The following is a 12,884-nucleotide window of genomic DNA, read 5'->3' as shown; positions in this document are numbered from 1 at the left end:
ATCTGTTGCCAACTCGTACTTCCCAAGCGCTTAGTCCAGTGCTCTGCGCACAGTAAGCGCTCAATAAATGCGATCGATGATGATGACGATGAGGTTGTCCCGCGTGGGGCTCACGGTCTTCATCCCCGTTTTCCAGATGAGGGAACTGCGGCCCAGAGAATAATACTAATGGTGGTATTTGTTAAGCACCTACTGTGTGCAAAGCGCTGTCCTAAGTTCTGGGGGGGGCTACAGGGTGATCAGGCTGTCCCACTTGGGGCTCACAGTCTCAATCCCCATTTTTTCCAGATGGGGTGACTGAGGCCCAGAGAAGTGAAGCGACTCGCCCCAAGCCGCCCGGCTGACAAGTGGCGGAGCCACGACCTCTGCCTCCGAAGCCCGGGCTCTTTCCCACCGAGCCACGCTGCTTCCCTGGAAAACGGGGGTGAAGACGGTGAGCCCCAAGTGGGGCAGCCTGATGGCCTTGCGTCCTCCCCAGCGCTCAGACCGGTGCTCGGCGCACGGTAAGCGCTTAACAGACGGCATCATCAGTATCAGTAGTATCGGGACGGCATCATTAGTATCATGAGGATTAGCAGGAGGGGTGGGGGGACCCGAGGAGGCAGGGGGCATTAGGTGAAGCTCATGGACACTGTGTGCTCTAGCGCTTTGCGGCGCAGGGAGGCGATGCTGGTGCCCCGCCACACGTCGCTGCTGTCCGGGGAGCTGCAGAGCTGGGGCGAGGCGGTGACGTTGCTGGGGCCGGGGAGGGAGGCGGGCACCATGCCGGGGAAGGAGGGCTGGTAGAGGTGGGACTGGAGGGCGGCGCCGTTGGAGCCGGCCAGGCTGTTGGGCAGGCCCATGGAGTTGGGGGGCGGGCCGGCCGCCAGGCTGCACTGGGACAGGGACTGCGCCATGGCCTGCTGGCGGCCCAGCGCCGGGGCCAGCGGCAGCTGCGACACGCCGGGCATGGAGGCCGCCGCCGCCGCCGCCGCCGCCCACCGCCCGTCGTTGGCGTGGAAGGAGCACAGGCTGTCGCCCATGGCCGCCGCCGCCGCCGCCGCCGCCGACGGGAACTGCGGCAGCCCCGGCGTCGGCAGCAGGGTCCCCGGGGCCCGGAACACGTTCGTCGTCTTCTTGCGCTTCTTCCACTTGGCGCGCCGGTTCTGGAACCACACCTGACCGCACGCGCGCGCGGCCCACACGCGCGCAGCCGCACACACAACCGCACACCCGGACCCGCAACGCCAGGCGCACGGAGGCACGTGCGCGCACACACAACCGCACACCCGGAGCCACATCGCCAGACGCACGGAGGCACGCGCGCACACACAACCGCCCACCCGGAGCCACACCACCAAACGCGCAGAGGCACACACACACACACACACACACACACACCCGCCCACCAGGAGCCACACCACCAAACGCGCAGAGGCACACACACACACACACACAACCGCCCACCAGGAGCCACACCACCAAACGCACAGAGGCACACGCACACACACACACAAAACCACCAACCCGGAGCCACATCAGCAAACGCACAGAGGCACATGCACACACACACACACACACACACACAACCACCAACCCGGAGCCACACCAGCAAACGCACAGAGGCACATGCACGCGCGCACACACACACACACACACACAACCACCAACCCGGAGCCACACCAGCAAACGCACAGAGGCACATGCACACATACACACAACCACCAACCCGGAGCCACACCAGGAAACGCACAGAGGCACATGCACACACACACACACACACACACACATAACCGCCCACCCGGAGCCACACCAGCAAACGCACAGAGGCACATGCACGCACACACACACACACACACAACCACCAACCCGGAGCCACACCACCAAACGCACAGAGGCACACGCACACACAGGCACAACCACCAAACCGGAGCCACACCAGCAAACGCACAAATAAGTACATGCACACACACACACACACACATACACACGCGCACGCAACAGAGAAGCAGAGGCCACGTCAGAGTCCCACACACACAAACACGCCCACCCGGAGCCACACAGACACACAAATAGAGGCACATGCACGCACCCGCAATAGGGAGAGAAAGAGGCCACGTCAGAGTCACACACACGCCCACCCGGAGCCACACAGATACACAAATAGAGGCACGTGCACACACACACACACACATTAGGGAGAGAAACAGGCCATGTCAGAGTCACATACATACACACACAACCGCCCAGCCGGAGCCACACAACCAAACGCACAAATAGAGTCACATGCGCACACACACAAAACCGCCCACCCGGAGTCATACAAGCAACGCACAAATAGAGGCACGTGCCCACACGCACACGACGGGGGAGAAACAGAGGCCACATCAGAGTCCGGCACACACACACACACACACACACACACACACACACAACCGCCATCCCGGAGCCACACAAGCAAACCCACAAATAGAGACACACGCACAAACGACAGGGAGAGAAACAGAAGCCACATCAGTGTCTGCTTGGCTGGCAGCGAAGGACAGACGTACGGACAATTGGGGCGGGGGGCGACATCCCCACGGGGAGACCCTGACCTTGAGGCCGGGAGAGGGGCTCCGTTTCTAATTCCATGATTTTCCCCTCTTATTTTCACTATTCCCTCAGGTAAAGTCCCGTCGCCAGAGCTTGCCCTCCACCCGGCTAGGATACTACTTGTCGGGGAAACTGATCCCCGGCCCCTGGGTGCGCTGGCGGGTTTGTTCCCCGGGCCGGAGAGAGGATCGAGTCCACTCAGGGGTAGCATGGCCTTTCCACGTTTGCAAAATGCACAATATGTGACAAAGGTAGACAACGAAACCCTGCCTACGTGCTAAGTAAGGCCTAAGGCCTTGCAGAGAACCTGTATTTTGTGCATCACCTAACTCCCTCGGGGGGGATATCAGGTCATGCGAGGAGTGAATCCACTTGCACATAGTAAGCGCTTAATAAATGCCATTATTATTATTATTGTTATTATTATTATTATTATTTTGAGTTAGAGAAAAGACCATCTGTGGTTTAGTCTCTAGACTGTGAGCTCGCTGCGGGCAGGGATTGTCTCTTTACTGCTGCATTGTACTTTCCCAAGGGCTTAGTGCACAGTAAGCGCTCAATAAATACGACTGACCGAATGAATGGTCTCAATTTTCCAGCAGCGACAACAGAAAAGGCCGCCCCAGGTGAAGAACGCATGAGAAGCAACGTGGTTTAGTGGAAAGAGCCCGGGTTTAGGAGTCAGAGGTGGTGGGTTCTAATCCCAGCTCCGCCACGTATCAGCTGTGTGACTTTGGACAAGTCACTTCACTTCTCTGGGCCTCAGTTACCTCATCTGTAAAATAGGGATTAAGTCTGTGAACCTGACTGCATTGTATTTACCCCAGTGCTTAGAACAGTGCTTGGCACGTAGTAAGTGCTTAATAAATACCATCATTATAAGCGTTTAGTACACTGCTCTGCACACAGTAAGCGCTCAATAAATACGATTGAATGAATGAATCCCGGCCCAGGGTGCTAGGCGACTAGCAGGCGCGGTTTCTATCGCTAAATGTCCCCTTCGCTTTCCAACGACGGTCCCCAAAAGATGCACAACCCTCGCCCCTCCTGCTTCCCGAGCCCCCCCCCCACCTCCCAAGGAAGTGCTTCCCTAACGTCCCCCCCGCCCAAGGAAGTGATTCCCAAGCCCCGAGACCTGCTCCCACGCCTCGGCGCGCCTTTACTTTCAAGGGCTAGCATTTTCTGCGCCTTGTAAATGTCTCGACTGACCAGGTGTCCAGTTCCCTAAAATCCCTTCCCCCCGACTTTATTTCCTCCCCCGAAGAAGCGAAAATAAATTCACCTTTCGGACGTGGCAAATGCAACGAGGTTAGCATTAGTTGTCCGTCAACTATAATTTTGCTTTGACGTTGACACCCACCCGAGTCTCGCTTTCAAGAAGGCCCTTTTCCCTGATAAATGCAGAAGGCTTCAAACAAAACCGGGCGCTTTGATGGGCGCCTGCTTTCTCCATAGTGGCGGCAGAAGGCCTGACCTTCCCAGCTAAATTTCCCTCCAGATGTTAAACTCAACCCGGCCGCCCCAGCGTCCCGCACAGCCTCGCTGTCTCCACTCTGCTGCATCCCTCAGTGATCTCTTCGCCATTTTTCACTGTGCTGATCGTCAACTAGGTTTCTCTTTCACTTCTCAATGTCCGACTAAACGCTTGGTACAGTGCTCTGCACACCGTAACCGCTCAATAAATACGATTGAATGACTAACCGGATCCGCGGCAGGCTTTCAACTATTCCTCCCCCTGCCCTCCCCAGACAGAAAGCTGTTTTGTTGCGTTTTTTTTTTATAAACTGTCCAGATAAGTAACTGAGAGTGGGTTAGATTTCCAGATTCAGAACCCCTTTCCTCTGAAATTTAGGGAAAATAATTTTGACCGCTGGATTTCCCCACCCGGGAAAAGGTAACCATCGGTTTATCCGGTCCAGTTAGAGCTTATCTCTTGTCCAGGAACGTGTGGACGCGAATCGTGCCCCCACGGACACTGCAGCTGCAACGCTGAATTTGCATGGTCTGGATTTCCTCTCTACCACTCAAGGATGGTTGCAGGGGCCTTTCTCCACAGAAGTCTCCTTCGGCTTCCCTGCTGTTATCCATCGCGTTTCCCTTTCCCTCCCTTCTCCTTTCTGGCCTATTTCCCCCGCAGCCCCACGAAGTCGGCTGTGTGTCGGACAACCGGAGCTGCAGAAACTCCGAGGAAAGAGAAATCAAATGTCGCCCGGAGCCGGTGGGAGTTGTCCGCGGCCTCCTCTACTGCGCGAAAGGATCTGGGAGGGAAGGGGGGTGAGGGTCAGCGGCGCACAATCCGCAAGGCCCGGAGGTCTCCCGGAACCGAACCCGGCTGGGATCATTCGGTCCTGAAGGCGGAGGCCGAAGCCAAAGTCACCGTTGGATCTCTCCCTGGCCACCTACGCGCACACACGGGCTAGTTATCAGGTAGCAAGGGCTGTCTCTATATGTTGTCAACTTGTACTTCCCAAGCGCTTAGTACAGTGCTCTGCACACAGTAAGCGCTCAATAAATACGATTGATGATGATGATGACCAGTGTCACTCTGGCTATGACCAGTGGCTTCCCAAACGTGGAGGGCTAAGGGAGGGGGACAACACCCTCGTAGTGGATTTGGGGCCCTGAATCCCACATCCTCACGCTAAGCAATACGGCCAGCCGTTAGCGGGCGAGGACCCCGCTGTTAAGGAACCAAATGTTAGAGGAATCCTCCGAAAATCAAGTTCAATTATGTTTTAGGGTTAATGGCTAAATTGCGGCTACAAAACCTTTTATGTGTCATGGCCTACTGGTGTTGTAAAGAATCTCCATCAGGTTGGATCGCTTCAGTTCGCAGCCACAGTGCATATGTTTTTTAAAATGTGAATGTTTCCAGTTGAAAACTGGTGCATGACAGATTAAAGCGCAGGGGAAACTTGGTGGTCGGGGGCGGGGGGGGGGGGGGAGATTTTGAAAAGACACACATGACAACTTCAGAAAATGTATTCACCGGAGGCATTTAGCCGACTACGGGCTCGGTTGCAGACGCAGCGCTTAAAATACAACAGCGAGAGTCTAATGGAGGTTGGAATCTAAAAACCTACTTTCATGATATCTGCTGATACAGTAATATAGACATACTGTAAATGTATTTTAAAATATATAGCCCGTTTAATTCCACAGCTATAAATGGCCCAGAGATGGAGAGAGGCAAGAGAGGACCAATATTACTTTTTTTTTTCTCCTTTCCAGAAGCCAGCGCTTTATGAAGATCTCATTGGAATCCAGCGAATGATTAATGTGAAGATTTGGTAGGAAATCTGGAGAGCTGTATTAAGGCTCAGATCTCAGGTTCATTTCGATCAGCCAGCCGTGAACTCTGGGCCGAATTCATTACACTTTAATAGTGCTGGGAGAGGAAGAAAATGCAATTTCTCATTCCATTAGAAAACTAGAAAATACTCTCAGCTTGTCCCCTATTAAGATGTGGCAGGTGACAGGGCTATTCTGCGGGACAGGGTCAATGGAATTACAGCACATTATTTTTGTTCGGATAAAATATTGAAAGGCAAGCCTGACCGTGCAGAAGTTATTTCACTGATTTGGTTTTTATGTAAATAAAATATTGAAAGTTAATTAATCCGTGCTAGAGACTAATGATTATGCTTATTATATTGCATTTGATCGCGTAATTTGCATGATTCTCGCATTGCTGCTTAATAAGCCATTCCAGGTTATAAATAATTCTGAAATTGGTTTCTAATAATGGCATGCTATAAAAGGAATGGTTTTATTACACCAGCCCGAAGAAGGGAGAGTTAGCAGACATGGTCTCTATATGCATAGCGGTGGCTTCAATCATTGCTATATGTTAGCTGTAGGTCAGAAATTAGAGTACGGGCTAATTTACTCTGGTATCCCAAAGCATTTTAAAGCCTACGTAATTGCAATAAATTAAATGTTTAGGTCATTTTTTAATCAATACGTGGCCCGTGTTCTTAAAGAAATGTCCGGCAATCCGTTAACTTTAAAGAAAACTAGGAAGTACTCATCGCATAAGACCATAAACCAATCACTGTTTAATTTGAACTTGGTCAAGTAGCAACCGGTACAGTGAATTGTGAGGCAAATACGTTTTACATAAATTATTCTTGCATTAGATTACATCATGTTAATCATTTTGAAATGTTAATTAAGAAGGTTATGTTGATCTGATTACTTTTTAAACTACAGCACATCATTATAAAAAATATTGAAGTTGCCATTCTATTAAATTGTTTTTATCAGCAATCTCAAGCTATTATCTTGACTTTAAGATTATTACCAGACCATTAAAATACTTTGCCTCTTTATTCCCAGATATTTATTTTGTGTTCTTTTAGAAAATAACTATTTCCATTACAAATTTTCTATTTTATTTCATTTTGTAACATTCCTAATATAGCAATCGCGATCATTAACCTTTGTAAGACCTAATAAAGTTTAATAGACCTCATTTTCTTTTTTCATAAAGTCAGTTGCCCAATTATGTTTTATTTGTGATTCTAATTTTCGTTTTAATTTAAACTAATTATCAGCGTATATAGGTTAAGTAAAATACCTATTTTTTCTGAAATTAATAGATAACGATACTATTGAAAGAATGATTTTTTTCATTTTTTGAAACTTTAATAAAGGTATTTTAATGTCATATCATTTTCATGATTAAAGCCAGATTTTTGCGAAGGGCGGGAGCTCACCCTACGGTTTAGAGAGCAAGTGCAGGGTTAAATCTTAAAGGGGCTTTAATAATTTTCGAGCGCCAGGTAATTAAAGCCCCTTTCAACGTATAATTAAAATGCCCACACGTTCGGTTCCGCGAAGGTTTAATAGAAAATTCACCCCAGACCTATAGGATTGAAAATACTAATTGTTAGCCTCAACGTCCTGGATATCATCTCATTCACTTTGCCACTTCCAGCCATTGGAGAAATCAATTCCCTGTGTCCCAAAACAACGCCACGAGCTAGGTTTACATTTTAGACAATCTTAGAAATATTGGGTGGGGAGTTCGAGGGAGGAGGAAGAGCCGGGGAAACTAAGACTGAGACTGCTGGCGGCCTCAGCGCTGGTTGGCTCGATGAATGAAACTGCGGAGGTTTAAAAGAAAAAAAAAGATTCCGGGTTTATGAACTTAAGGGACTCTGTTTTAATAGATCCGTCCGGGGGTTGTGAATCGTGTCGAAGATTTTTGTTCCAGAAAAAAGCCCTCATGGAAGGACCGTTCAGCACCAAGGAGAGCGCGATGTTCTCGCCCAGCCCGGAAACTCCAGTTAAGGTGGAACACCACGTCTCCATCTACTCCATCTCCCACTAATCTCTAGTCTATACCGTCTACTACATCTACTACATCCCAACTAAGTTCCACTCTTCCAGAGAGTCGGTCTACAGGGGCTGCCGAGGCTCTGCTCCCCATTCCCAGGCCTAAACCAAGAGAGAGATTCTCCAGGCCTCTCAACATTTCCCTCCACTTCGGGGAGGTGACTCCCGAGACCTCCCCCTTCCTGGGAGAAGTTGGGGATCCCGTGGGGAAAGGGGGAGAGAAAAAAGCAGCCCGAGGAGCCTTGGGGAAGAGCGGGCTTTGGACGGCAATAAGTAGAAGTCCCGTCTCACCGAGATGGTGCTAGCTCCCAACCGGTTAGGAGTGTGTGTTTGCATGAATGCGCGGGATGTGCAAAACAGAAATGGGCCGCGCCTGTCTGGGGACAAGGGGCCAATTGGGGTCGGAATATTCTTTCCTTTTTTCATGTTTTCCAGTAACTGTTACATCTTGGTCAGTGTGGAAACTTCACACTCTCGCAAGCTCCCTCCGGGTAGGCGCTCAAGAAAGAAAGTGAGAGAGAGAGAGAAAGAAAGAGAGAGAGAGAGAGAGATAAAGTGTGTGTGTTTGGGATCCACTGACTAGGGAGGGATGAACTTCTCTCCCCGCCAGGTCCTACTCCAAAAGAGAAGAATGTTTGAGAGAGAGAGAGAGAGAGAGAGAGAGAGAGAGAGAGAGAGAGAGAGAGCGAGAGAGAGCCTGGAACTCCGGGGATCGAAAATGGGTCAACCAGAGTCGGTTCATAATCCAAGCTAGGACGGGCGTTCTTGGTTGGTTGGTTGGTTTTTAAGGGGTGAGAGAAGGAGAAAGGGATTGCTTCGAGAAGCAGTGTGGTTTAGTGGAAAGAGCACGGGCCTAGGAGTTAGAGGACGTGGGTTCTAATCCCGCCTCCACCTCTTGTCCGCTGGGTGAACGTGGGCAAGCCGCTTAATGTCTCTGTGCCTCAGTTCCCTCATCTGTAAAATGGGGGTTAAGACTGTGAGCCCCACGTGGGACCACCCGATTACCTTGCATCTGCTCCAGCGCTTAGAGCCGTGCTTGGCACATAGTAAACGCTTAACAAATACCATAATTATTATTATTATTGGGTGGGGCTGAGGGGTGGAGAGAGAAAGGGAGGGAGGCAGAGTAGGTTCTAATCCCGGCTCCGCCACTTGTCAGATGTGTGACTTTGGGCAAGTCACTTAGCTCACAGTGCTGGACACATAGTCGGCGCTCGACAAATGTCATTATGATTATTATTGTTCTCTGTGCCTCAGTGACCTCATCTATAAAACGGGGATTAGGACGGTTAGCCCCACGTGGGACCACCCGATAACTTCGTATCTGCCCCAGTGCTCAGAACAGTGCTTGGCACATAGAAAGCGCCTGATAAATTAACCAGTATCAAAAATACTCCTCCTAAGTACTATCATTAATGATAATAATGATAACAAAAAATCATTATTATTCACGATAATAATGATAACAAAACTGGTTTGGTTTCGTTGTCTGTCTCCCCCTTCTAGACTGCGGGCCCGTTGTTGGGTAGGGCCCGTCTCTATCTCTTTCCGAGCGCTTAGTCCAGTGCTGTGCGCACAGTAAGCGCCCAGTACATACAATTGAATGAGTGAATGGACGATTATGGTTCAATCGTATTTACTGAGTGCTTACTGTGTGCAGAGCACTGTACTAAGCGCTTGGGGAGTACAAATCGGCAACGTATAGAGATGGGATCACAGTCTAGAAGGGGGAGACAACAAGAAAAACCAAGCAGACAGGTGTCAATACCAGGGTGAGAGATATTCTGGGCCAAGGGGCTTTGGGAGGAAGATTGGGCTGCGGGGCCGTGGCCTTCTCGTACCTGCACGCGGGACTCGGTGAGGCCGATGCGGAGGGCCAGCTCCTCCCGCATGAAGATGTCGGGGTAGTGGGTCTTGGCGAAGCTCCGCTCCAGTTCGTTGAGCTGGGCCGGGGTGAAGCGTGTGCGGTGGCGCTTCTGTTTCTGCTGGCCTTGCTGCTGGCCGCCCGCCTGGCCCGGCTGCTGGCCGCCCGGTGGACCCCCCTGCTTGTCCGGGTCCTTGGCGCCGACGGCCAGCGAGGCCGGGTTGGCGCCCACCGCCGTGATGTCCTCGCCTGGCAGCAGGGTGGCCCCCTCCACAGCGTCCGAGTTGGGGGCCAGGTCACCCGGGTGACCCCCGGGGTCGGAGCCCCCCACGCCCAGCCGACACTTCACCGCTTCCCGGTGGCCCAGGAGCTCGGCCGCATCTTTCATCCCTGGAGGAGGGGGAGGAGGAGAAGGGGCAGAAAGAGCGGTGGTCACTCTCTTCCCCCCGGCCAGGCCAAGCCGGACCCTCCCGGTGCCCCCGATCCCAGCTCCCCCGGCCGGGTGGGTATGCTCCTCCTGTCCCCCGTTGGCACGGGGCACTGAGAGCCCGGGAGGTTCAAATCCCGGCTCCGCCAACTGTCAGCTGGGTGATTTTGGGCAAGTCGCTTAACTTCTCTGAGCCTCAGTTGCCTCATCTGGAAAATGGGGATGAAGACTGGGAGCCCCACGTGGGACAACCTGATCACCTTGGATCCTCCCCAGCGCTTTGCACATAGTAAGCGCTTAACAGATGCCATCATTATTATTCAATCAATCGTATTGACTGAGCGCTTACTGTGTGCGGAGCACTGGACTAAGCGGTTGGGAAGGACAAATCGGCCGCATAGAGAGACGGTCCCTACCCAATAACGGGCTCCCAGTCTAGAAACGGGCTCTCAGTCCAGGGTTCTAGTCCCGGCTCTGCCTCTGGTCCGCTGGGTGACCTTGGGCCAGTCACTTCACTGGGCCTCCGTTCCCTCGTCTGTCAAACGGGGGATAAGACCGTGAGCCCCATTCATTCATTCAATCGTATTTATTGAGCGCTGACTGTGTGCAGAGCACTGTACTAAGCGCTTGGAAAGTACAACTCGTCAACAGATAGAGACGGTCCCTACCCAACAACGGGCCTACAGTGCGGAACAGGGACTGTGTCCGATTTCTTGTATCCACCCCGGCGTTTAGTACAGCGCCTGCCACATGGTAAGCGCTCAACGAATCCCATCATGAGCCCCCTCCCCAGCCCTCGGTGGACCCCCCCCGACTCCTGACACCCCGATCAACCGCCCCCCAGACCCCGCAAAAACGAAGCCACGTCTGAACTGGTCCAGACCAGCTCCCTGGGGCCGAAGTTGTTGCGGGACGGACTCGCGGAGGGACCGCAGAGGATGCGGGAAACTTGTCTTTGCCCCCGGCCCGGAGGGCGAGCGGGCAACGGGCCTGGGTGGTCTCCTTGCCCAGGAGTCCGGGCAAGCAGGCCCGAGGCGGGTGGCGGGTGGGATGGGACCCCTCGTCCCGCTTCAGCTCGCCACCGCCGGCTGCCCCTCTTCCGTCTCTATCTGTTGCAGATTTATACTTCCCAAGCGCTCAGTCCAGTGCTCTGCACAAAGCCCGCTGTTGGGTAGGGACCGTCTCTATATGTTGCCCATTTGTACTTCTCAAGCGCTTAGTACAGTGCTCTGCACACAGCCCGTTGTTGGGTAGGGACCGTCTCTATATGTTGCCCATTTGTACTTCTCAAGCGCTTAGTACAGTGCTCTGCACACAGCCCGTTGTTGGGTAGGGACCGTCTCTAGCTGATGCCCATTTGTACTTCCCAAGCGCTCAGTCCAGTGCTCCGCACACAGCCTGCTGTTAGGTAGGGCCCGTCTCTATATGTTGCCCATTTGTACTTCTCAAGCGCTTAGTACTGTGCTCTGCACAAAGCCCCTTGTTGGGTAGGGACCGTCTCTAGCTGTTGCCCATTTGTACTTCCCAAGCGCCTAGTACAGTGCTCTGCACACAGTAAGCGTTCAATAAATAGGATTGAATAAATGGATGAATGAAATAAGCGCTCAATAAATACGATTGAATGAGTGAATGAATGACAGGACCGGCCGGGACCGGGGAGAGACCCGGGAGACGGGGAGGGGGAGAGACCCCGGGAGACAAGGGGGAGAGACCCCGGGAAATAGCAAGGAGAGGCCCGGGGAGAGACCCAGGGCGACGGGGAGGCGAGAGGCAGAAATCCCAGATCCGAAGCCCCAAACGAAAACGAAGCAGCAAAAACCTCTCTGGGTGAGTCTCGCCTCCAGGAGGGAAGAAAAAAAAATCGGGGCGAAAAAGCTGTCCCCCTCAAAAAGCAGCAGCCAAGCCCCTAGGTAGAATTGGGATCTACATATTCCATAGATTTTTTTTTAAAGACGACGTTAAATCAAATTAAACTTTAATGCAGCACAATTACTTTTAAAGAAATTAGCCCATTTAGGGCGCATTAAGGTAAAATCAGGAGCAAATTGGCAATTTCCTGCCCCCGCGGCCGGTCTCCTGGTGCCGGGGCGCGGGGAGCGGAGGGCGCACTCACCGAGTCTGGCGTCCAGGAGGTCGGCGTGGGAGAGCATCGCGCACCGCTCCAGGGCGAAGGACGGTCCCCCCCAAATTTTAGCGGCTTTGAGTTATTTAAAATAGATATAAGCGACGGGCTACGAGATATAGATATATATAGATCACCTAAATGAAAGAAAATTCGGTTTGTGGTTAAAAAGGGGGCTTCTTGCATTATAATGTCCTTTAGAGAGACGGGGAGGTGCTTAACAGTTGAATGAACCCGTGAGCAGCGTGGCGAGGGGACCAATCAGGAGGGGCGGCCTGCAAATGTCAGCGCCGGAGGGTCTCCCCCGCTCCGCCCGCTCCGCCCGCCCCAAGGCCGCCGGCGCCCACACCAGCCACAGCATCAGCTGCACCAGCTGCAGCAGTTGCAGCAGCTGCAGCAGCCGCAGCAGCAACCGTCCGTGCCTCAGCAGCCGCCTCCACCTCCTCCTCCTCCGCAGCAGGACAACTCCAGCAGCAGCAGCCGCAGCAATCCCCGCTCCCCAATTCCATTCCTTCCTCCCGTCCTTCTCTCACGCTCCAGCACTTCTTTGGGAGTTT

The 12,884-nt window shown here is 52.6% G+C and overlaps 1 protein-coding gene across 1 annotated transcript; it reads right to left on the bottom strand.

The window, feature by feature from the left end:
• Window positions 1–611: 611 nt before the first annotated feature.
• LOC119944481 (orthopedia homeobox) lies at window positions 612–12,355 on the bottom strand. Its single transcript, XM_038765427.1, has 3 exons — window positions 12,319–12,355; window positions 9,756–10,168; window positions 612–1,157 (listed from the first exon to the last, which is right to left on the bottom strand). The coding sequence occupies exons 1-3, from the start codon at window positions 12,353–12,355 to the stop codon at window positions 612–614; spliced, it is 996 nt and encodes a 331-aa protein (XP_038621355.1).
• Window positions 12,356–12,884: the final 529 nt, after the last annotated feature.

The sequence above is a fragment of the Tachyglossus aculeatus genome, chromosome 23 (assembly GCF_015852505.1).
Source record: "Tachyglossus aculeatus isolate mTacAcu1 chromosome 23, mTacAcu1.pri, whole genome shotgun sequence".
Classification (NCBI taxonomy): Eukaryota; Metazoa; Chordata; class Mammalia; order Monotremata; family Tachyglossidae; genus Tachyglossus; species Tachyglossus aculeatus.
The sequence above is the reverse complement of the archived record's forward strand: the minus strand, read 5'-3'. Positions and strand labels throughout refer to the sequence as shown.